This window comes from Lates calcarifer, linkage group LG6 (assembly GCF_001640805.2).
Source record: "Lates calcarifer isolate ASB-BC8 linkage group LG6, TLL_Latcal_v3, whole genome shotgun sequence".
NCBI lineage: Eukaryota > Metazoa > Chordata > Actinopteri > Centropomidae > Lates > Lates calcarifer.
Window position 1 is genome coordinate 9,700,989 of NC_066838.1, and position 26,743 is coordinate 9,727,731.

The 26,743-nt window shown below is 39.6% G+C and overlaps 1 protein-coding gene and 1 non-coding gene across 2 annotated transcripts; one reads left to right on the forward strand and one right to left on the reverse strand.

Moving 5' to 3' along the window:
- The first annotated feature begins 4,382 nt into the window (after window positions 1-4,382).
- LOC108891633 (uncharacterized) lies at window positions 4,383-22,976 on the forward strand. Its single transcript, XR_001962342.2, has 8 exons — window positions 4,383-4,921; window positions 13,261-13,343; window positions 15,184-15,297; window positions 15,689-15,766; window positions 16,220-16,344; window positions 19,363-19,426; window positions 21,054-21,115; window positions 22,006-22,976. It is a non-coding gene; the product is annotated as an uncharacterized LOC108891633 (transcript).
- On the reverse strand, window positions 8,991-12,816 carry LOC108891632 (circumsporozoite protein). Its single transcript, XM_018688844.2, has 2 exons — window positions 12,463-12,816; window positions 8,991-10,556 (listed from the first exon to the last, which is right to left on the reverse strand). The coding sequence occupies exon 2, from the start codon at window positions 10,389-10,391 to the stop codon at window positions 9,462-9,464; it is 930 nt and encodes a 309-aa protein (XP_018544360.1). The 5' UTR covers window positions 10,392-10,556; window positions 12,463-12,816; the 3' UTR covers window positions 8,991-9,461.
- Window positions 22,977-26,743: the final 3,767 nt, after the last annotated feature.

Sequence of the window (26,743 nt, forward strand, 5' to 3'; positions counted from 1 at the left end):
CCGCGGTGTTCCAGCACCTGCTTAATGACGTCCTCCGGGACATCCTCAATCACTTCGTCTTCGTGTACCTTGACGATATCCTCGTGTTTTCCCCCACCCTTGAAGCCCACCAGGTCCATGTCCGCTCTGTCCTCCAGCGACTCCTGGAGAATTAGCTGTTTTGTAAAAGCTGAGAAGTGCCTCTTCCACTCCACCACCGTCAGCTTCCTGGGGTTCTGTGTGGGGCCAGGACAAATCCTGGCCGACCCCGAGAAGGTTAAGGCGGTGGTGGCGTGGCCCCGCCCTTCCACCCGGCGCAAGCTCCAACAGTTCCTGGGCTTCGCTAACTTTTACCGGAGGTTTATCCGGAACTATAGCCAGCTCGCCTCCCCGCTCACCCAGCTCACCTCTCCTGCTAAGCCCTTTCACTGGACTCCCCCGGCCGAGGCGCCGTTCGTTAAACTAAAAACTTTATTTTCCACCGCCCCTATCCTGACCCAACCTGATCCCTCTAGACAGTTTATAGTAGAGGTAGACGCCTCAGACTCCGGGGTGGGGGCCGTCCTGTCCCAGCGAGCCGAGGAGGACGGCAAACTCCATCCCTGCGCCTTCTTCTCCCGCCGACTGTCCCCGGCAGAACGGAACTATGATGTGGGGAACAGAGAGCTCCTGGCGGTGAAGCTGGCACTGGAGGAGTGGCGACACTGGCTGGAGGGGGCAGAACAGCCATTCGTAGTGTGGACAGACCACAAAACTCTCTCCTACATCCAGTCCGCCAAGCGGCTCAACTCCCGCCAGGCACGCTGGCAGCTGTTTTTCACCCGTTTTAATTTCACATTGACTTTCAGACCAGGAACCCGCAACGCTAAGCCTGATGCGCTGTCCCGCCAGCACTCTCCCGACGAAGATACGCCCTCTCCAGCCACCATCGTGTCGCCCTTCCGGGTGCTCGGGGCCGTTACCTGGGAACTCCAGAGCCAAATCCAGGAAGGACTCCGCACGGACCCTGACCCAGGTAACGGTCCCCCTAACCGTGCTTTTGTTCCCCAGGGAGCCCGTTCCGCCGTCCTCCAGTGGGCTCACTCCTCCCGCTGGTCCTCCGGCGGTTCTTCTGGTGGCCCACTAATGAAGAGGATGCTCAGCGTTTCGTGGCAGCCTGCTCGGTCCGTGTCCGGGGAAAGGCCTCACACCGCCCACCTGCTGGACTCCTGCGCCCCCTGCCCGTGCCCTCCAGACCCTGGTCTCACATAGCCTTGGACTTTATTTCTGGTTTGCCCCGCTCCCATGGTAACACCATCATCCTCACCATCATCGATCGCTTCTCTAAATCTGTTCATTTTGTCCCTCTCCCCAGGCTCCCCTCAGCCTCCGAGACAGCCCAACTCCTCGTCACCCGCGTGTTTCGTCTCCATGGTATCCCCTTGGACATTGTCTCCGACCGCGGACCCCAGTTAACCTCCCGGGTCTGGAGGGCCTTCTGCCGGGCGCTGGGAGCCACAGTGAGCCTTTCCTCGGGCTACCATCCCCAGACCAACGGGCAGACCGAGCGGGCTAACCAACACCTCGAGTCCACGCTCAGGTGTGTCTGTGCAGCGGATCCCTCCTCCTGGTCGGAGCAGCTTCCCTGGGTTGAATACGCCCACAACACCCACACCTCTGCTGCCACCGGCCTCTCCCCCTTCGAAGCCTCACTAGGTTACCTGCCCCCACTGTTCCCGGCCCAGGAGGAGGAGATAGCGGTCCCGTTCAGCATCACCTCCGCCGCTGTCGCCGCACCTGGCGTCGGACTCGCCAGGCGCTCCTCCGGACCACCGAACAGAACCGTCGGACCGCTGATCGCCACCGGACCCTGGCTCCCCAGTACCAGGTTGGACAGTCAGTGTCCACCAGGAACCTTCCCCTGCAGGCCACCTCCAGGAAACTAGCTCCCCGGTACATCGGCCATTTCCGCATCCTGGAGGTGGTCAATCCGGTGGCCCTCAAGCTGGACCTTTCCCCCTCCATGAAGGTCCACCTCGTCTTCCATGTGTCCCAGCTCAAGCCCCACCTCGGCGACCCACTGCAACCTCCGGCCCCCGCTCCGCCCCCTCCGCAGATCATCGACGGAGCGCCGACATATACTATCAACCGCCTCCTTGATGTCCGGCGGAGGGGACGGGGCTTCCAGTACCTGGTGGACTGAGAGGGGTATGGGCCGGAGGAGCGCAGCTGGGTTCCCACCGCTGATATCCTGGATCCGGCATTAATAAGGGAGTTCCACGCCACACATCCGGACAAGCCCGCACCACGGGTGTTGCCCAGCTGACATTAGCGGCTGCCGAGAGGCAGTCGTTAAGGGGGGGTACTGTCATGATGCGGCAGCTGGGGTCGCATCGGGGAGGGCTCAGGGATTATTTTCTGTTTTGTGTTCTTTTCTCGTTTGCTGCAGGCTGGGAGGCGCAGCCGGAGGTTGAGTTCTCTGAGTAGCGACGACCAGGCACACCTGCGCAGCCTTCCACACCTGTCTCCACTTTCCCCTCATCACTCTCCCTATTTAACCTGCCCTCTGTTTTCCCTTCCTCGCCAGTTCTTCATAGCAGTGCACCCCTGATGCTGCCAGAAGTTCCAGGCTGTCTTCTCCTCCAGCTTCTCCCCCGTTCCTCGTCCCCAGTGTGTTTCCACACCGCTGTGCCTCCCTTGCGTCCCTGGCTGTTTCCTCGCCCTGTCTCTCCTGTGTGCTCTCCCTGTGCTCCAGGTCGCTCACGTGGTCTCTCCTGTGGCGTTCCTCCAGTTCCCCCTGGTCCCTGCCTGGTCGTCCTGGCTCTCGAGCTCCAGCCCGTCCTCCCGGCCTCCCTCATCTGCCTTCTACCTGCGCCATTCCCCGGACCCCGCTCTGGTCACGGACCCAGACCCTGCCAGACCCACCGTTCTTTTGGCGGCCTCTTTGTGTTCTACCCCAGCCCTTTCGGCCCTTTGTTTTCTGTGAACAATAAACGCCCTGGTGAATCCGCACCCTTGAGTCCTCCCTTTTTCAGCGCTAGGCGCTTCATAACACATACAGGTAGATGATTTCTGTTTGTGTGCTGTTGTGTTCTCAGTGTTGTTTTCCAGATGACATATTCCAGGTAATAAGTGTTATGTAGCAGATCTCCTTCAAGTGTTTCTGATAAATAGTTTCTGGTAATGATTGATCAGGATGAGACACTATTTAAGGCTGGGGTCAACACTGAATTGTTCATATTCAACTGCATAGACTATTGAAGTGACTGCCTGTCTGAGAGAAATGATGGCAGCAGTTCATACACAAAATACAGAACTGTAATTATGACTTATCATTTAATCTATTTATTTATTTAGCACAAGCATCTAAGCTGAGAGAACTGGAGTTGCAAAAGACTCGTTGTCTTGACTTGTTTGGTCTATTACCTCTCTATCCTCTGATCATCTACTTCATCTTTGGCACTTGCAGACACCTCTCCATCTGTGACTATCAAATTCTGTCTATCTATTTAATCTGTTCACCTCAAGTATCAGTTTCAGTCAAATTATTTTTAAACATGTAAGATTAAAAGTTACATTTTTCTTACTATTATTATTATTTTAGCAATATCAAGTACAGTCTAACTCAGTATCTACAGTATAGATATTATGTGATTACCAAATACTACTACAAGTACTTATGCTGTCCTAGCCATCATTATTGGGTCTGTGACAGCTAATGTGGAGTTGCTTAGCATTACTACTACACTCACTATTGTCCAGCTCAGGCCCCATTATGGAAACCAACAGGAGAAAGCAGAGAGTTTCCCTGCAGACAGTGGTTTAAGTATCACATTTGTTTTAATAGTTTCATCTTTATTGTTGTGTACACACAACCTGCTGTGTTATCTGAAACACTCAAACTGTGCTGTCACTTTTTACCTTTCTTCATTACAGAGAACTTACACAACATAATTGCCCTAGTGTTTCAATTGTGGGGAAAAAAAACAAGGCACTGGTGATGTAACCTCCATTCCTTGGTCCATTTTGTCATTCAGTATTCATATTATTTGTGTGGCCAACCAGCAGGCATCATTAGTGCCGTGGCAATGACAAGATCCTTCACTGGCTTCTCACAATGCACAGAATTTAAATGAGGAGGTTGAAAATGTTGCCTGACTGATGGAATGCCAGGCCCAGGGGGCTTTATTGCCCAAGGTTGAGCCTCCCAGTGTTCCTCTTATAACCCCTGTTTTTGTCCACTATTGGCAAACTCTAACCATGTCACCTTTACTTATAACCTGAAGAATTTAATTATCTTGGCAAAGAGTTGTAGTGGTTAGAAAAAAAAGGCCCTGTCTGACTGCTGCTGTGACTGAGCGAGAGCCTTGTTTTCACTCGTCACTTACACAGGGCTAATTCAAGGTTGCCCTCGGACTCCTCTGAGGATATACCCTGTCGCTACTACATGAAACAGATTTCAAGGTGTTGGCTGGGTTTAGAAAGTGTCAGGTTTGCTTATCAGCTGTTTGCAGGTGGTGGTTTTCCTCTAGCTTTATTGGACCATAACCTCAGATAAGGCACTGAAGTGATTTAGAATCACACCTGTAGGTCAGAGGTCATATAGAAAGATATTAACTTTCCCTGAAGATGTTCCAGTGACTGACAGGGAGGTAGTAGATATAAGAAATGAATGTACATCATGTTAATTTTTAAAAAAGATATTGTAGGAGAGATTTCAGTTTCCAAAGATACCTGTCATTATATTTTTGTTTTTTAAAGGACGTGCAAATTGTTTGATAACTGTGTGTATTTGTGTGTCATTTTCCAGACTTTAAATGATGTTCTGTATGGGGTGACCAGTGCTGTACCAGGAGCTCGGTCAGTCTCTCTGGTTTCCATGGTGATACTCATCGGTGGCAAGATGCTGAATGAGCACTTCAAGAACAAGCTGCCTGTTGCCATACTCTAGGAACTTATACTGGTGAGGGATTCAGACACACGCACACATACTGTTCACACATATACACACTCAGTAGACTCATGCCCATAAGATGCACCCAGATGGACAGATGCCACAGTGATGAACTGATGAATGAGTCATAATTATATAAAAATCTGTTTTTATCTCCAAAACTGCAAATTCCTCCATATAATAAATATCTGCACCTGGCCACTATTAATCATCGTTCTGTCTTCTGGTGGTGTTTGTGAGAATTTTATATATTTTTCAGAAAAACTTTGCTGCTTCTCAGTTATTCTTATATGGTACCCTTTATTAAACCTTTATAAGCTGAAATTAATGGTTAATAAATAATTTACTAATGCTTTACAGATCAGTTATAAGCCATTAATAACAACAACATCATAGTCAAATGGAACAAGATGCAACTGTGCTGCCTGCAACAGTTTTCCTTTTCAAATAGCCTCAACATGATTGAGGTTAAAGGTTTTCACAGAAGTACAACTGAAGATCAGTATTTCTTTTAGTATTATTATTATTATTACATTTCACACAAAACTCATCAAGCTGTAAAGACAGAGACAGAGGGACAGAGCTGAAATACAAATATAAAAGTATGAAAAATGAAACTGCAGTGATATTAATGCACCATTTACTTAGTAGTGAAAAAGTTGCTTAAAGCAGTAACAGTCATTAAATATTATAATGTTTAATCTTTTCCAGTTGATTTTTCAGACTGATCATTCAGTCTGAATTTTCAATGTATCATTCTTAATTTCTGCACATTGCATCAAGCAGATGTTGACAGTTCGGTCCATGCTGATAGCTCTGGGAAGATGCTCTGTTCACAGGTGTTGAGTTATGGTTGGAACAATGTCATCCTCCTGTTGGCTCTCTGAGTTGTCATAGTCATTGTTAGTTGATATCCTCACTCAATCTATGTCTTTTTCTTGGGACACTACAGTACACATTTTGTGTTGATGGACATTAGATAAGCAGTAAACTTGAATAATTGAGTGAATTACAAATATATAAACAGATTTACATTAAAGCTTGATCTACAGCTCAAGCTCACCTTAGTGAATGACAGCCGCTCAGGTGGCAGATTGAGAGACAAATAAATAATAGTTGGTAAGATTATCTTTGAATGATCAAATAAGTAACATATTAACTACTTTCTTTGCCTTTATATTATAGCCTGTTCGAAGTCTCACAACTAAAACTAAACTCTGAATTACTAAATAAGTGATATCATATGTATAAATAGTTGCAGCATATAGTGTGTAGCTACTTTACATAATATCTCTATTCTGTATCACTTTTTCTTCAATTCAGAAGCTCAAATCACTTTCTTTGTCCATAGTGAATGGCAGCAGCTCAGGTAGCAGAGTAAGAGAAAAAGAAATAACAGTTAAGACAAATTACCTATGATAATTATTGAATATATAAATGATAACTAAGACTATAATATAGACTAGCTCACTTTCTTCCCTACGTTATGGGCTCATACTCACCTTTTTTGGCCTCAGCAAACAGTAGCTCAGGTAGCAGAGTGAGAGAGACAACAATAAATAATGGTTAGTAAGACAGACACAAAAAACTTTGAATTACTAAATAAGTGATATCATATGTATAAATAGTTGTAGCATACAGTGTGTAGCTAGTTTCCATAATATTACTATACTAGATCACTTTTTCTTCAAGTCAGAAGCTCATACTCACTTTTTTCCATGATATTTTCAGGTAGCAGAATAAGAATTTTTTGTCCATAGTGAATGGCAGCAGCTCAGGTAGCAGAGTAAGAGAAAAAGAAATAACAGTTAAGACAAATTACCTATGATAATTATTGAATAAGTAAATAATAACTAAGACTATAATATAGACTAGCTCACTTTCTTCCCTACGTTATGGGCTCATACTCACCTTTTTTGGCCTCAGCAAACAGTAGCTCAGGTAGCAGAGTGAGAGAGACAACAATAAATAATGGTTAGTAAGAGAAATTATTTTTAATAATTGAATACATAAATAATAATCATCATAAGTAGTATAAGGATAAACAGGTTTACACAATAACACAAATTACTATCTATGTCTTTAAATTACAGATTATATTTCAGGTCACTGTCTTTCCAAGTCAGAAGCTCATACTCACTTTTTTGGTCCACAGTGAAAGGCTGCAGCTCAGCTCAGAGTAAGAGAGACAACAATAAATAATGGTTAGTAAAGACAGACACAAAAAACTTTGAATTACTAAATAACTGATATCATATGTATAAATAGTTGTAGCATACAGCGTGTAGCTAGTTTACATAATATTACTATACTAGATCACTTTTTCTTTAAGTCAGAAGCTCATACTCACTTTTTTCCATGATATTTTCAGGTAGCAGAATAAGAATTTTTTGTCCATAGTGAATGGCAGCAGCTCAGGTAGCAGAGTAAGAGAAAAAGAAATAACAGTTAAGACAAGTTACCTATGATAATTATTGACTAAGTAAATAATAAGTAAGACTATAATATAGACTAGCTCACTTTCTTCCCTACGTTATGGGCTCATACTCACCTTTTTTGGCCTCAGCAAACAGTAGCTCAGGTAGCAGAGTGAGAGAGACAACAATAAATAATGGTTAGTAAGACAGACACAAAAAACTTTGAATTACTAAATAAGTGATATCATATGTATAAATAGTTGTAGCATACAGTGTGTAGCTAGTTTCCATAATATTACTATACTAGATCACTTTTTCTTCAAGTCAGAAGCTCATACTCACTTTTTTTGGTCCACAGTGAAAGGCTGCAGCTCAGCTCAGAGTAAGAGAGACAACAATAAATAATGGTTAGTAAAGACAGACAAGACAATTTTTGAATTACTAAATAACTGATATCATATGTATAAATAGTTGTAGCATACAGCGCGTAGCTAGTTTACATAATATTACTATACTATCACTTTTTCTTTAAGTCAGAAGCTCATACTCACTTTTTTCCATGATATTTTCAGGCAACAGAATAAGAAAAATAAATAATGGTTAGTAAGACAAATTATTTAAAAATTATTGCAAAAGTAAATAATTATCATATCATTATCATCAATATAAGGATAAACAGGTTTACACAATAACATGAATTACTATCTATGTCTTTATACTACACTGTTTGAGTAGGTCACTTTCTTAGCAAATTAGCAGACATTACTCATTACATTCTCTTATATTCTATTCTAGGTCTTTTTTAAGTCAGAAGCTCTTACTCACCTTTTTTGTCCACAGTGAACAACAACAGCTCAGTAAACAGTAAAATGAAAAAAAAGGTTAGTGCAACAAATAATAATTTTGAATAAGTAATTTATATTATAGTACTTACCCCTCTTCTTAAGTGCTTACTGTTTGTTAAAAATACTTATAGCTCTTTATAAGTGCTTACTGTTTGTTACAAATACTTACAGCTCTTTATAAGTGCTTACTGTTCCTTACAAATACTTACCGCTCTTTATAAGTGCTTACTGTTTGTTACAAATACTTACCGCTCTTTATAAGTGCTTACTGTTTGTTAAAAATACTTATAGCTCTTTATAAGTGCTTACTGTTTGTTACAAATACTTACCACTCTTTATAAGTGCTTACTGTTTGTTACAAATACTTACAGCTCTTTATAAGTGCTTACTGTTTGTTACAAATACTTACAGCTCTTTATAAGTGCTTACTGTTCCTTACAAATACTTACCGCTCTTTATAAGTGCTTACTGTTTGTTAAAAATACTTATAGCTCTTTATAAGTGCTTACTGTTTGTTACAAATACTTACAGCTCTTTATAAGTGCTTACTGTTCCTTACAAATACTTACCGCTCTTTATAAGTGCTTACTGTTTGTTACAAATACTTACCGCTCTTTATAAGTGCTTACTGTTTGTTAAAAATACTTATAGCTCTTTATAAGTGCTTACTGTTTGTTACAAATACTTATAGCTCTTTATAAGTGCTTACTGTTTGTTACAAATACTTACAGCTCTTTATAAGTGCTTACTGTTTGTTACAAATACTTACCGCTCTTTATAAGTGCTTACTGTTTGTTACAAATACTTACAGCTCTTTATAAGTGCTTACTGTTTGTTACAAATACTTACCGTTCTTTATAAGTGCTTACTGTTCCTTACAAATACTTACTGCTCTTTATAAGTGCTTACTGTTCCTTACAAATACTTACCGTTCTTTATAAGTACCCATCGTTCATTATAAATACTTACCATTTCTTTCAGCCATATTAAGGCCAGACTAGACTTCCTTTTGGGGAGCTTTCTTTGTAAACTTGACTCCCTGAGGTTTGGGGCAGGACCATGGACAGCCTTGCCAGATGCAAAGGCCAGCCCTCAGGGTGAAAGAAAAGTCCAGCCACCGTACCAAAATGTGCAAAAGTACAAAAAAGACCAAGTGCAAGACACTACTTGGGATGTTGACAGCCCTGCCAGATGCAAAGGCAAGCCCTCACAGTTAAGAAGTCTGTGATAGCTGTGGTCTAGTAGTGATGTCCTGGAGGTATGGCAGTTCTGAAGCACATTAGAGAATCAATCTGAGTCGCTGTCAGTCGACCACCTGGGCCTCTTGGCAGGAGTCTCTTCCAAGTCGCCATCTTCCCTGCGCCGCCTTGCGGAGGAGCTGAGACCAGAGGTTGAGGGAGACACAGAGGCCTCTGCTGAAGAGCTGTCATCAGAGCTGTCATCAGAGCTGTCATCTTCTGGGCAGAGTTGCCCGATGTCCTCGACATCAAGATTAGGGATGTAAATAGTAACTTCATCATCAGTACCGATGTCTCCATTCATGAAGTCCTCGTCCTCTTCATCGTCTTCATTGTCTTCATCAAATGGCTCCGCAAGGGCAACATAAGGATCAGCGTGAAGGTCAGGTTGATCAACAGCGAAAGGATCATTAGGGAAACCATAAAAGTCCGGTTGAGCAACAGCATGAGCACCATGAGGCTCAGCATGAGGGAGAGCATATGGATCAGGGGCAGGAGCAGCATAAGGATTAGCATGGGGGAATGCAGGAGCAGCGTAAGGATCAGGGCCAGGGAAAGCAGGAGCAGCATGAGGAGCAGCATAAGGATTAGCGTGGGGGAAAGCAGGAGCAGCATGAGGAGCAGCATAAGGATTAGCGTGGGGGAAAGCAGGAGCAGCATGAGGAGCAGCATGAGGAGCAGCATAAGGATTAGCGTGGGGGAAAGCAGGAGCAGCGTAAGGAGCAGCATAAGGAGCAGCATGAGGAGCAGCATGAGGAGCAGCATAAGGATTAGCGTGGGGGAAAGCAGGAGCAGCGTAAGGAGCAGCATAAGGAGCAGCATGAGGAGCAGCATGAGGGAAAGCATTATGAAAAGCAAAAGGACCATGATGGGGAAAAAGCATAAGGATGAGCAAGAGCATAAGGAACAGGATGTGGAACAGCGAAGGGAACAGGATAGGGGGCGGGATAGAAGTGAGGAAAAGGAACAGCAGGACCATGCTGTTGCCCCTGCATCCAAAAGGGTGGTGGTAGGAACTGCGGGAGCAGAGGAAGGGGAGGTCCCCTGTTTCCTACCTCAGCCTGTTGAAGCCCATCCTCTTCCTGGTCATCAGGGGGCCTTTCAGCAACAGAACGATTTCTGTTGAAAGGCCAAAAGGAGCCACCTGAGTGGAGAAAAGTATAAACAATATAACATTCAGTATTTTCAAAAAACAGGCCTTAAACAGGTGTAATGTAGATGTTTTTAACTGTTTTAACATATTCATCACCAAATCTTAACCCCTGACCTGACTCAGATAGTTAATCAGCAGATCTGTGTGTGTTAATTAATTAACATTCATTTTAAAGAGTTATGCACAGCAGGTTGACACAGCATATTTGACTGCCCAAAGCTAAATACAGGCTTACACCCTTCTGACTTGTGGGCACAGTGAAGAAGGTACAGAATTTAGGAGAAAACTTTTTGGTTTATTCTAGAGTTGACATTATCTGAGCCAAACAGCCAAAGAGGAAGTTAGGTACTATATAACATATTTAAGATAAGAACATGACCTCAGCTACAGTCCAGAATTATGCAGCAGTTACAGGTGCAATGTGAATCACATCCTTCAAAATGGAGCTTAACCAAGCAAAATATGATATTTATGTTCCATGGGTCATTAAATAACTTAATGCACTAGACAATGGTTTCTCCTTTGCACCCAACTTCAAGACTGCACAGTTTATTTCAGTTTTTTAAAATTCTCTGGGAACCTTAAGACTGCTTTTACCCCAGCCCCTTACATGAGGCCTCTCTCCAAGTCTCTGATAAATAACCCTCATATAACTTTCAAAATTAAAGTCTAATTATATTGGATATATTCCAAATAAATATTTAGAGGACCCTTAAGACACAGCAGCAGAGAAGGTAAACATTAGACAGAGAGCACTGAACCATCCGTGCGTAAAAACACAGGACATGCGCATACTGCGTCTTGTTAAGCCATGGTACCATGTTTTCAAGAAGATCTCACCTTCTCCAACACCCCTTAGTTTATAGATTGTGTAAATTACTGAGTAATCAGACGGATAATTATATTTAATGTCGCTTTTCTTGGAGGCATATAATGTGGACAGTTAAGACTTGATCAACTCCCCCTAAGTGTGTGCGTCAATTACTTACGCTGACATCTGGACATCTGAATTAAATCGTGCATTAATAACAACAGCGTTTCTCCAGAAATAATCACACACATAAATGTGTCTCTGTGCGCAACAAACGAGGCCGGGGCATTCTGGACAGGACGCAGGATGGACCGGTCCTGAGCTGCGTGACAGAACCCTCTCATCTCCTCCATCAAAACTAATATACCAAATCGCATTTCCATAGAGCAAATACGAAAATACCAACGTGTCTCTCTCATGTCAAATACAAGTGATCGTTGCATTTACTTTTGTAGCCCAAGTTCAATAACAATTGTACTTCACTTTATTGCCATTTCTCAGGATCATACTGATCTGTAGCTGCGTTTTGGGGAGTATGTCTGAGAATTATTTTACAAATGTGATAAAGTTTTAACTTAAAGCTCTAAAACAGCTCAAACAAGCAAACTCGACTATCTACATCTAGAAACGGACTCTGGTTTGATTAGGCCTGCACGTTCTGACGTATTGGCGTCTGCTCCCAAAGGTTCCATCGTCGCCATGGTCACAAGTAAAAATATTTTTGGGGGCATTTTTCGAAAAAAGGCCAACATTTACGACGACAATTTAGGAGAATTTGATGCCATCAAACACAAATAAAAGTACTTTCAAATCACTACACAGTTGTTTATATGTTCCACACAGCTCTGTCCCGGGACACTCCGCATATTTTCACCTTCTAATAATAATTTTACATTGAGAAAACATCGAGTATCACTCAAAACTGTGTTTTCCTAACAGGCCAGCTAAAATTCCATTAACTATTTCTCTTTATATTCAACAAGTCACAATAACTGAGTGCTAATTTTGTAGTGAAACCCAGTTTTTGTGGTTTCAGGAATATTAATTAGTACATTTGATAGGATGAAACATTAGATGATAACTTACGTGCAAAGGAGACAATCCACCGTCCGATCCTGGTCAGAAGGTGATCCGCCCGGGGGGGTCCACTTGAAGCCATTTTCAGCAGGTAGATTTTGCAGTGCTTTTCTGCAAGGTTTTCCTCAGTTCAGTTATCCAACAGTTTGTTTTCCGAAGAATGTTTTCCAGGTGATCCGCTATTCAAGAGTTCAACTTTCGAACAGACAGGTTTTGCAGTGGGTCAACAAGTGTCAAGTCCAAGTGCAAAAGGGGAAAATGGACGGGCCTGAAGCTCTGACATCACCTCGGTCAAACGTCACCGTTCTGTTGCCAGGACTTTTACTGACGCACGTGTATGCGCGTGCGTGAGCGAGAGACACAGATCTGATATATAGCTAATTAATTGTTGGACACCGTGTGAACAGACTAGTGAGGGTATCATCATCAGTTGCCTCCTCAGCATCTCTGTACTGATGAACAAGCGCAGCCATATCACTGCAGTTCACACTACCTTGACTCAGGGCACAGTTAGAGGTTACATCTGAAAATTAACCATGTTAACGCACTTGTAGGCTATAGCATTAAAAACCAAGCTCAAACACCAACAAACTGAAGACGTCTTTTCCATATTCCTGTGGATTCATGCCATGATCCACTCAATTAAGTTAAACTGCAGTATGTTATGGGCTACTTCAGTGGACGGACAACATCTGATCATGATTATGTGTATGCTCTGACATTTTGATGCTGAATACAGTATATTTCTCTTCTCCAAGTGGGACGTTCTGTGCAGAAAATGTCACATGTATTGTTTTTCTCCCACAGATTGTCCTGGGCACCATCCTGTCAGTGCAGATGGATCTGTCTGGACAGCACAGAGTCCAGGTGGTGGGACACATACCCAGTGGGTCAGTGGAACTGTGTCCTTGTCTGTGTTTCCTTGTCAGTTAATTAGTTATATTTAAATGTATTTTCTTAGCGTATTGTGTTTTATTGTTTGTTTGTTGTCGACTTCAAGCAATATGGATTTTGAGGAAGAAGTCAGGTACATTCATGACAGCTTTAACTTCTATTACTACTTTTGCTGATATTAAGCTGTTGTTGCAGGCTCTGCTTTTTGAATGAAGCAAAAAAAGGTAGAAAAGAGCTTATTACTTCCAGATGTGTAACCATGAAACAAAGGACATCATTGCAGGGTGCTTTAACCATAACTGTGACTTTTCTATTTCTATGATTTCATTTTGTCCAGTTATCTTTCTTCTATGCCTACTTTTTAATTGACTGAGTTTATTCAGGCAGGGTTTTCTCATGCATCTCATAGTTCACTACAACCAGCACCATTTTATGTTACATGACCCACATGATCCTGTTGAATTTCCTTGAAGGACACACAGTCAACATTGTGCAGAACAGAAAAGAGAACATTAACTATTCATATTAATTAATCTATGGTAAAAACTATATATGTTGTCATATGTTCCCTAAATTATTTTGTTATATAGGTGGCTCTGTCTGGGGTGTATTTTCAGTAGCACAGACACTACTGAATGATCATAGAAATATTAAAAGAATATTATAGGAATACTACAGGCAGCGGTGTGTCTATGATCCTCTTGCTCTCCTACAACTACACATTGCTATTCGTGACTTTGATCATGAAATTAGCAGTAGTTGTGTGTTCATAGTATGTAGTTTAGACAGTATTATAGATCCAGGATTAAAGTGACAGAAGGGCAGGGCTGAGATATTACGATCATCTGCTACTTCAGCACCAAGAACAGCACCATGGGTTTATCAATACACAGCACAGTTAGGTGACTCATATTTCAGAGCCATGGTTGGGGACATAGATTCAAACTTGCACAAACCTCAGTCAGATAAAGGATGAATGGGTCAGGCAGACTAGACTTACATATTCAACTAAACAACCACGCTGCCCCTGCACTCTCTCTGCTACTATGGGATAGAGAGGGGGGAGGCAGGTTAACAAGGGGGATGCATATTGGTCATTTTGCTAACAATGAGGATAGCATCCTGCCTCAAATCAGCTGCTGGTTAGACAATAACCCATTAACACACTTTTAAGATTCAACTAGTGTCTTGAGAATTCTGCAGATGAGAACCCATGGTTAACAAGCCTGAAAGAAATGATGAGGAGCGACCACAGCTCCATTCTCAGCAGTGACTTTGAATGGTGCGAAACCACAGATCCTGCTTTTTCTCACCAAAGGTTCCCAGTAACCCAGTTACTGCAGACTTTCCTTTGAAGCCTCACAGTGAAAACTGCTGCAGGGAATGCTCTGTCAGTTTGTCCAAGTGAAAGGCAAAAGTCTGGTTAGATGGCACCTATGTAGAACATGCTTTAACCAAACATGCATTATGCAGGTCAGGTGGAATATTAATTAACTGAAAAGAGTAACACTTCTCCAAACTGACTGCAGTGACAAGAATGAAGGTCCTTGGTTTCTAAAAATCTTGTTTCAGACTTGATCCTCTGTGTATTAGAGAGATGATGAACTTGAAGTGCCAATTTTTGTATTTTGATTAGTTTTGTTTGAGTCAACTGATTAGTTTCCATTTCTTTCTATTTAACCCTTTCCTGAAAAATTACCCCAGCTCTACAAACATCATAATTACCAGGCCAACCAGCTGTCCTGTGTGCACACACCACACACCAATAGTAGCCCTGTGACGTACGGCAGTCTCAGCACAAACTGTTAAAAATGATCTTGTCTGTCTCTGTCTCAGGACCTGCTGGCTCTGGGTCTGTGCAACGCCATCGGAGGAATGCTTCAGTGCTTTGCTGTCAGCTGCTCCTTCTCTCACAGTATGGTCCAGGATAGTGTTGGTGTCAAATCACAGGTATGAACGTCCAAAAGACACAAAAACTCAAAACCACTCAACAGTGGAGAATATCTGTAGCCTACTTAAGTACAGTTTTGAGGTACTTGAGTATTTCAATTTTACACTACTTTACGTTCCACTACATTTCAAAGTCCACTGCATTTATCAGACAGCTCTGCTTACTAGTTACTTAGCCCTTGCTTTTACTTATAACAGAGTACATTTGTATTATGGTATTGAAACACTTAGTTAAGTAAAGGTTTTTAATACTTCTTCAGCCGCTGCTAGCCATTTTTATTTTGTTCTATGTTAATGAAAGCCACCAACTGATACCTGTCTTTTTCCTCCTCTTTGTCGCTCTTTATTTACCTTTTTCCCCCTGTGTTGTGTTTTAATCTCCTATCGGCAGATGGCAGGTTTGGTATCAGCTTTGATGATTCTGACCACCTTGTCGAAGATCGGCCATCTCTTTGAGCAGCTGCCAAAGGTAAAGTACATCTGAGATAACACCTGTCGTTTATGTTCATCATATCAGTTATCAAGCAAGGGCTCAAATCAGCAGCATCTCACCCACAAGAGTTTCTCTCTAAGTTAGAAGTGGCGTGAAGTGAGAACCAGTGCCGTGTCACATGATTCACAACAGTGCAAACAAAACAATCCCCAGAGGAGATGTAATTGTGGTGCCAATGCTTTTGTGAGGAGAGCAACAGCAACAAAGGTTTGAAGTGGCAGTTCTCCAGCTAGTATATTACTGTCCATAAAGCATGATAGAATGATGGTGGAATAATGTGAGTGATGATGTTTTAAGAAATGTCAAGTCATACTCCAGCTGGATGAGACTCACTGTCACGATTATTCACATGTCTTAGCCAGTGTTCAGTAATGCCTTGCTCTGGTTACAGACTGGTTACAAACAGTACCAATCTTCTTCTGATCACAGACTTTTCCTCTCACCTCCCTGCTTCTCTTCACCTGGTGTGGGTGGTGTCACTGATTTCCACGCTGATCTTTAACCTAGACCTGGGTCCGGGCAGAGAGAGGACTGCTAATCTACAGGACACAACAGTCAGTAATCATTTATACAGAGCATTCTTCACATCACTGCTGTACAGCATAAAGGGTTCACTTTATATCACAAATCAGGTGGAGGGCACATGCAGGCAGCTTCTTTTTTTTTTACAACAGTTAATGACACCATGATACCATTGTGGAAAACCTGCTCAGCTCTTCTGTACTTTTTAAATTTAGAAATATGACTGTTGCCCTCTGTATGTCAGACTGTTTTGGAAACCTACATACACACTGTTTACCCAACCAAAGATATGTTCTAAATATTTTAGGCCAGAAAAACTATGAAGAAGAAAAATAATAATATAATACATCCATGCAAAAGATGGCCAAAATTTCTAACCGGCAGATCCTATTAGTAGTAGTGTATTCCTTGGAGAAACTGACATTACCAAGCATAGCTGTTCAGGAATCTCATATTAAATATAACTGTACCCTCAGCAAAATTCTTTTGGACCTGGCTTTATGGGGAAATTGACTGGAAGAAAATCTAGTTGGTTGGATATAAATTTTGTCTCAACAATAAAGTTAAAGAGGTCTCTTACAGACTCACGCACCGAATATCTCGAAGAGATTTCGAATTGATGTTGAATGCTCTTGTACCTTCTGTGGAGTGGAAGACGAAAACTGGATCATGCAAATCAGCTGAAAGAAAAGGACATTTTATTTGCTTTGATGACATCGAGAAAGAGAAAGATATTTTACAACTTCTATTTTTGGAAATTACATAAAAAAATGGACGGACTGGAAGTTTTCCAAAGTCCAGTTTTGAACATTATTTGCAAGAACTGATCCAATATGGCATTACAATTAAAGGACTAGAGAATAAGAAATTTTTTGTTAGTTTTTTCCCCCTGTATACTCATTTGTACACTCTATTTTATACGCCTGGCAACAACAGTATTACTGTATATACAGTTGTTAATAAAGCGTCAAAAAAAATCTATCCGGCACGCATCACGTACCTATAGACAGTATGGGCGCACCCAGCCCATGGATATATCCGTGAGTAGTGATGGGTACATTCCTATAACTGTATTGACAATGCTGACACTGTGTTGGTGTATCGCTTAATAGCGACATCTGCTGGATTTCAAAAATCATTGCAGGCAACCTGGATAAAGAGTGTGGAGAGAGACTGAACTAGGTTCATTCATTCTGACACCAAATGAGTGAAGAATTGTCCCGTTTGTATAAACCAGCTGATGATAAAGTGCTAACTGAATGAAAAAGAAGTGTATATATTACAATTAATTTGAATATGACCAAAATAATAGGACTATGACTAATACAGTATGTCAAACGCAGAATTTACAAAAATCTTTTTTGCAAGGAAGTATAAGTGAAAAACCTGAAATCTTTTGTTTTGTTAAAGTCATCTAGGAAATATAAGCTTGTGTACTTTCATGTGAGGGGAGATGGCAGGGTTTATACATTTTTTATTAAGAAAGAGAAGTTTTCGTAGCATGTTGGGAAAATGGAAAATGAGTCGAAAGTTCCGCTTCCTGGTAAACACAATTTCCTGGTAAACACGCACCGATGCGGGGTTTCGCTCTTTGTGCTTGATACACGCAGCGACGCCTCAGAATTGTTTGACCCATCACTATCCATGAGCATCACCAACTAGATCTGGATGCTAAAACAAACTCCGGAGCCGCTTTTTTGTCGAACAGAAGTGAGACTGAACACACCTGCGGCGCGACGGTAAGGTAAACAGTTTGCGGCTAGCGTTAGCATTAGTGTTATCGGAGTGCGTTAGCATTAGCATTACCTTGTAATGACATCATTAAGTCAATTTTCATTCGTTTATATCGCGTTGGTAAGAATGTGTTTGTGTTTCTGTGACTAAAGACTGACATGAGTTATGGTATGGTATGGCGGTAACTTTAGTAGTAATCAATTTGTCTGTTTGCAACTCTGCAAACAGTCCACCCCCAACACAATGGGCTTTCAGTAATCCCATTTAGCGCCATCCATGTGTTCCATCCTGGTCATTTTTAAACTCCGTTTATGGTGTTTTATCATGTCGTTGTCACCGGTTTGTAGCTATCTCTGGTCATTTTATATCATATTGCGTCTCTACCTGGGTGTTTCATTAGCATTAGTGGAGAGCATTAGCATTCGAGTCTAGCCTTAACATTAGCTTAACCTTTGGGGCCTTTTCCTCTTTGACGTCGTTTTTATTTGTGTGGGTTAAAGTGTTTTTGTGTTTCTGTGACTAAAGCGTCCCTGATATGAGTTATGGAGGGTGGTAACTGTAGTAGTCAGTTTGTCTGTTTACAGTTCTGCAGACATTTAATTGCTTTTTTGTAACTTTGTGCTCCATCCTGGTCATTTTAAGTCAGTTTTCAGTTATCTTGTCAATGATGATCATTTTGTGTCTCTTTGTGGTGCTATTGCATCGTTTTGCGTCTCTAGCTGGCTGTTTTACATTTACTTATGGTCAGCTTCTCTGTGTTTGTTTTGCATTGTATTGTGTCTTTGTAGTTTTGTGTGTATTCCGGGGCATTTAACGTTTCTTTGTGGTCATTTTGTGTTTCAGTGTGGCAGTAAAGCATCTCATTGTAATCATTTTGCGACTCAGTTTTTTTTTTGCCTCTGTCGTTTTGTGTGTCTTTGTAGCTTTGTGGTGGTTATCTGTTATGTTGTTAGCTAAATGGATAGCTTTGGATAGCAGTGATCCCTGTTGTGTATATTATTTATGAGAAATTTGTTTGTACTGTCTTGAGATTTTATTGAGCTCAGTTTTGTGTTAAATACAAGCTTGAAAACTAGACTGTAACTCTGTGCTTGTCCACAAGAGTAGGTCACAATGTATGAGCTTAGATTCCTGTTAGAAATTATTACAAAAACTATTTTAAAAATCGTTTTTCTCTCTGAGATCAATGAAGTCATATTTGTGATATGTGTGATTGTCAAGGTTCTAATGTTAAGTTTTCAGTGTTGTTTTCTTTTATACTGTTCAAGTTTTGGAGGAGAACTATTCTTTATAATTGCATTTTTTTTTTTCCCCAGATTTACTAGTTCAGCTGCTGCAGCCTGGACAGAAACACCAGCTTTCACCTTACAAACAAAACAGGTATGTGTTCTAAAGATTTACCCAGTCTGGAAAAAACGTGTTGATGAGCTAAATTATTAATGTTAGTAACAGTGTTACTGTTCAAATCCATGGTATTTAGTGAGTTTAGTTTTGGATATAATAACTGATTAATCATGATATATAAATTGTCAGAAAATAGTACTAATTTTTAAACAGGCAAAATAGTTGTCTGTTAATTTTCTGCCTGTGGACTGAAGTATATTTGAAAATATACTGAGTTAAAACCCTGCTTTCAGAAATGTACTTAAGTGAAAGTTTTTATTATGCAATTCACAGTAATATACATGATTCCTCCAGTGGTTAGTTGACAATTAATATAGAAATTTATGATGATCATTTTAGCAAATTTTTCCCAAATATTTATTGTTATTGATTCCTAAAGATGTGATGTTTTTTCTTGTCGTAAGTGACACTAAATAGTCCTCCTCTAACGTTTGGAAAGTTTTCTGGTTTAGCTTCTCACTCTCTCCCCCTCTTTCCCCTCTCTCTTTCTTTCTCCATAAGCCTGGCACACACCAAAAGAGTTTTTAAATCTTACCCGATGTAGAAAATGTGAGACCACACACATGATGACAAATATTGTCAGATTTCACAGTTTTGTTCTTAAAGTGTGTGATGTGCAGCGAGAAGACCAACACAGCACACCACACACTAACAGATTCACCCCCAACAACCTGAGTCTGAACTCAGAGAGCTCCAAATCTCACAACTTTAGAGTAAACAAACATGGTGGACGACAATGCCTCTTGTTTGTTGAGCTTCTGTCTTCAGATCAGATCAGGGAGGGTAAAATCTGACAAGATCAACTTAAGAACCAACTGATAATCGGAATTCTGATAGGGAGGGGGGATTTGGGCCGATAATCAGCCTGATTATCTTTTGGTGTGTACCCTGCTTTACTCTTTCTCTCTAGCCGCCAGAGCAGCTTCTTTTGTCTTTGTGTATAAAGCAAATTTAACTCTTGGACTAGTTCTGATCAAGGGTGCCAGAAGTAGGGGGGCCAAGGGGCCAGTGGCCCCACCCCCATTTCAAACCCCTGACCCACATTCTTATTAGTCACATAATTGTATCGCTGCATCAATCACTCTCCTCCACTCTAAGACATTAGGTAAAATGAAGCAGGCAAGCATAGAACAAGAAAAATATTTAAATATTAATTCAATCAAAGAGGACATTGTGTAACCAGGGGGACCATCAGTTGTTTATCAAATTCACACTCTTGCGGCCAGCTGTGTCCCGCAGATGCAGGCAATAAGCCAGTGAGAGCAGGACCTTCCCCCTCTCCCCATGTCACGATGTGTGGTCTCCCACAGCAGCTAGTGGTGAGCTCAGAATATTCAAATGGATTTGTTGCTCAGTATGGGTAGATTAGCTTACTCTTTCTGGTCCCCCCACTTCTGATATGAATCCGGCGCCCTTGGTTCTGATTAGTCCAGAACCAGTTAGTTCTTTGTCAATTCTTTGTAGATTTAGTGTCGTTTACTTCTCTATCTTTTGACAATTTCAAGTTCAATACCCAGAAACTTTCTGTGCTTTTATTTTGGTATGTTAAAAGTCACATCTTTATATTATTTATACTTAATGTTTGTTTTGTTCTTCTCCACAGGATTCAAACTTTAACTATTTAATCACAGAGAGAAGAGACAGATGTGAAGACATTTCCAGAAGGTCAGTGTTAGTTTATTCTTTACAGTGTGCTGCAGTTTGACACTTTAAAACCTCATGTCTGGAACAAATAGCAAAAATTTAAAGCTGCTGTAACTTATCAGTAACAATGTGGCTGTAAAAATATTATTATAATAATTATTATAATATTTAAAGGTTTTCAATATATTTATACTTATGTATAAAAGCCTTCAAAAATGTCTATACATTAAGTATCAAACCCATAAAAAGTTAAGTACAAAACCTTAAACAATAAGTCAGAAAACATGTATAAAGTCTTTAAAAATATATTTAACTCTAAAATGTCTGAACACCCTTTTGAAAGTTTAATATAAAACCATGAGAAATATATTTTCAAAAAGTTTGTAAGAATGTAATGAATGTAACGTAAGAATCATCATATTTTTCTTAAAATAAAAAACAATAGAATGATTTGTATAATATCAGTTTCAAAATAGATAAATGCAACTCAAACGTTTAGGAAGAAACTTTTACTGATTTTATTCCAGACAACATTTAACAAATCACAGCAAAGATAATGACAGACATTTGACCACAAGGAAACATTTGTTAGAGTTAGGGTTAATGTAGTTATGAGCACATTTTCCCAAGATAAACATGTCTACTAAGCATCTTTGTGATCATTTAACTGCTTGTGATACAATTATTAATTAGTTCGTATCATAAGCAGCTGAACGTTCTGCCAGGTGTTTAATAAAGATATATTAGTCTGTGGAAAATGTGCCCATGACTATATTACAGATGGTAGAGAAAAACAAAGCATTTTCACTTGAACAACAGGAAACTAACACTGTTTTCAGCAGTTAGATGGTGGATGTCTTTTATCTAATTAACAGTTTAGTAACACTTTTGTTTTCTTTCATCCACTTCAGGTCTTCAGCTGCTGTCATCTCATTCTGCAGAGACAAGTATTATGTATGTATTATGGAAATTGATCAGTTAATCTAAATATTTTTGACATAATTTGTTTTATGTTGTTATGCCTTACTATACTGGGACATTTTTTCTGCCATACTATATTATAACATTTTTCTGACATCTTAGTATACTATGACATGTGGCTTAAGACAATGGACCTATCGTAAAATAGCCATCTTGCCTTGTTTTCCACAGACACACAAATTCTCACCTCTATACAGTGTTTGTGGGTTATATTAGATTTTGGTTCAAACAGCGCAATATCAGTACTCAAATCCAACCTATTACTGTGTACATAGTCCTGTTTATAATTTTTATATATTGTTATATATTATCTTGTCTTCTTTATATAAAGTCTTTTTCTATGTTTGCTGTCGCAATATTGAATTTCCCCGTTGTGGGACTGAAAGGATTATCCTACTCAAATAAATACTTCTGAACACTGAATATTTTGCTAGTCTGTTTAATATGGTATGAAAGTGAATATTTGTAGCAGGGGGTTAGGGCTTTTAGCCAGAGATTAGGTTATGTTAGATTATTTGGCATTTCTGCATTACACAATCACTTTCGTGATATTAATTCAAAAATAGAGAAACTCAACTCAAAAGTTATACTATGACATTTGAGTTTTTATGCCTTACAACATTTTTGACACAATGCTATACTATGGCATTTCTATGACATTTCGTCACATCCATTTGGCATCTATTGATGGCTTTTAACGCCTTACTATACTATGACATTTTTACATGTTTTTTTAAACACCTTGCTATGCTATAACATTTTTTAGGGAATTTTACCCTTTACTATACTATGATTTATTGATGATGTTGATGGTGACTTATTATACATTATAAATTTTTCCATGGTTTTTAATGTCTTTCTGAACAATGACTTTTTAAAATAAAAATTTGATGCTTTACTAGATGAGTTTTCCACATTTTTTGACACCATAATGTAGTATGGCATTTTTGATACCTTGCGATAACAAAACATCTTTACTTCTATTTTGGATTACTATTACTTCTGCATTGCTTTTATATTACAAATTGCTTTTACTGTTACTGCTAATAATAGATTACTTTTACCATTACATATTACTTCTATGCTATTTGCTGTTTTTATATTGCAGATTACTTCTATTATTACACTTTTCTGATATGCTGAATACTGAACACAAACAATTTAAATGTCAGTGCTGTGTTGGACAGTTACCTGTAAGCCTCTGTCCTGGTCTCAAAGAACTTCTTAATTGTACGAAGACGCTCTACGATTGTAGACAACATCTCTTTGATTGTGGACGTCGTCTCTGTGATCGCGGATGATGCCGTCGAAACTCCATCCCTACCAACTCTTGCACGTCTCTGCAAGTCATGGACAATGTCTCTGATCGTGGACGAAGTGGTGGAGGAAATTCAAGAGAAATGTAAAAAGGAAAATGATCAATTCACTACTACCTATTCCTTATCAACAGTTTAACCATGAAAACACAATATTCAACATAACAGCTGAACCAGAACATTTAACAAGACACTTCTGTCTTACTATACTGTGACATTTTTGATGCTTTACTATATTTTTATGACATTTTTGATACCTCACCATACTACCCAAACAGTCAAGGCAGATTCTCTGCCCACCCTGAGTTTGGTTCTGCTCGAGGTTTCTGCCTCTTAAAAGGAAATTTTTCCTTGCTACTGCCTGGTGCTTGCTCATGGTGAGAACTGTTGGGTCTGTTAAATAATATAATAGAGTCTGGTCTAGACCTGCTCTATATGAAAAGTGCCTGGAGAAAACTTCTGTTGTGATTTAAATAAAGACTTGAATTGAATATTGACATTTTTTAACTTTTTATTTTAATGCCTTACTATACTATGACATTTTTTTGACCTTTTCCCCACTTTTTTTAATGCATTATAATAATGCATATCATTTTTTTTCCACATTTTTGACACCTTTCATTTCTATAACATTTTGTGACCTTTTTTTTTAATCCCTACTAAACTCTTAAAATTTGTGACATTTGTTGATGCCTTAATATAACAAAATGTTTACTGGATTAATATTAGTTCTAAATTGCTTTTACAATTTTACAATTACAGATTACTTTTACTGTTACCGCTTATATTAGATTACTTTTACCATTACATATTACACATTATTATGATATTGCTAATTACTTTTACTTTATTTCTATTAATACTGATTACTTATGTTATTTTTATATTACAGATTACTTCTATTATTACACTTTCCTGATATACTGAATACTGAACGTGAACAATTTAATGTCAGTGCTCTGAGTTGAACAGTTTATGTAAAGCTGTTTGTGAATTACCTGGACTCCTCTGTCCTGGTCTCAAAGAACTTCTTTATTATACGAGGACTCTCTGTGATTGTAGACGACGTCTCTGTGATCATGGATGACGTCTCTGCGATCGTAGACTGCATCTCTCTGATAGCAGACAAAGTCTCTGTGATCATCGATAATGTCTCTCTGATCGTGGATGATGCCGTCGAATCAGGGAACTCTGTCACTACCAACTCTTGCACAGGTCTCTGCAGGTCATGGACAATGTCTCCCTGATCTTCAACAATGTCTCTCCCATCATGGACCATGTCTCTCGATTGTGAGCGATGTTGTACACAAAGTGATGACACCTGGAGGAAATTAAAGAGAAATGTACAATGTAAAGGAAAATGATCAATACATGACTACCTATTCCTCATCTAGATTTTAACCATGAAAACACAGAAAAATATTCAACATAATAGCTGAACCAGAACATTTAACAAACATGGCTGTCTCAGAAAATGAACAGTTGACTGTCATCACCTCCTGAAGAATCAACATATTTGGGAAAAAGTAAAATGATTATTAATTGTCTATCAACTAATCACTGAAGCAATCATGTACGTTACTGTGAACTGCACAACAATAATATAAGTTCAGTACATTTTTAAATGCAGGATTTTAACAATAATAATAAACACTATCAGTTAAGTCAATTTTTAAGTACAGGATTTTAACTTGTGATGTTTGTTATACTTCAGTAAAAAGTCTGAGTATTTCTTCCACCACAGACGGTCATATACAGAATCATTATTTCACATTTCAACCTTATTATTATTAACACATATTTATAAATGTCTTTGTCTCATGTTGTTTTCATTTAATGAATAACAACCATATTAACAAAGGTCTTAGCAGCAGCTTATGTGAAAAAAAAGTAAATAAGTAAGTAAATAAGTGTAGAACTGGTTGTTACACACTGTAAAGATATTAAAATCACTCTCTGACCACCAGTTAAAATTGACACACTTATGAACAACTCACTCCAATATTTTATTTGAAGAATTGATATTGTTGATAATGAACAGTGTAGTCTAATGTGGCTAGCACATAAGCACATAATTAAGAATTTCTGATCATGTACAATCAAGCTGAAGATATTTTTCAATCCCATTTTGTCTGATCCTTAACAATAACATATTGCTAACTTACTTATTAATTGTGTGTCTATCAACTAATCACTGAAGCCATCATGTATGTTACTGTGAACTGTGCAACAATAATAAACACTCAGTTAAGTTAAGTCAATTTTTAAGTGCAGGATTTACTTTACTTCAGTAAATAGTCTGAGTATTTCTTCCACCATAGACGGTCACATACAGAATCATTATTTCAGATTTCAACCTTCATACCACATATTTAAAATGTCTTTGTTTTGTGTTGTTTTCATTTAATGAATAACAACCAAATTAACAAAGGTCTTAGCAACAGCTTATGTGAAAAATGTTAAGTAAATAAGTGTAGAGCTGGTTGTTACACACTGTAAAGATATTATTAAAATTACCATTTGGCCAGCAGTTAAAATTAACACACTTATGAACACTGATCATAAACAATTTACTGTCAGTGCTCCGTGTTGGACAACGTACTACGTAAAACTGTGAATTACCTGGAGGCCTCTGTCTTGGTCTCAAAGAACTTCTTCATTGTACAAAGACTTTCTGTGATCATGGATGCCGTCTCTGTGTTCGTGGACTGCATGTCTGTGATTGCGGACAATGTTTCAGAGATTATGGAGAAAGTCTCTGCGAGTCATGGACAATGTCTCCCTCATCCTTGACATTGTCTCTTCGATCATAGACCATGTCTCTGTGATCACAGATGACATCTCAACGATTGTGGACAATGTCATGGACAAAGTGGTGACACCTGGAGGAAATCAAAGAAAAACATACAAAGGAAAATGATCAATTCACTACTACCTATTCCACATCAAGATTTTAACCATGAAAACACAGAAAAATATTCAACAATACAGCTGAAACAGAACATTTAACAAAACATTTTTATGCCTAACTATACTATGACGGTTTTATGCCTTACTATACTGTGACATTTTTGAAGTCTTACTATAACATGACATTTTTGAAGTCTTACTATAACATGACATTTTTCCTTCTATTTTGGATTACTATTACTTCTGCATTGCTTTTACATTACAGCCTGTTACCTCTAATATTAGATTACTTTTACCATTACACATTACTTTTCTTATTAGGGCCCGAGAACAAAAGCGCGCAAAAGCCCTACTGGAATTGCGCTGAATCTTCTTATTATCATACAAAACAAATGAAAGGTGAAAGGTTATGTATGTAGGGGTCTCGTGCATGAGCGGTGCA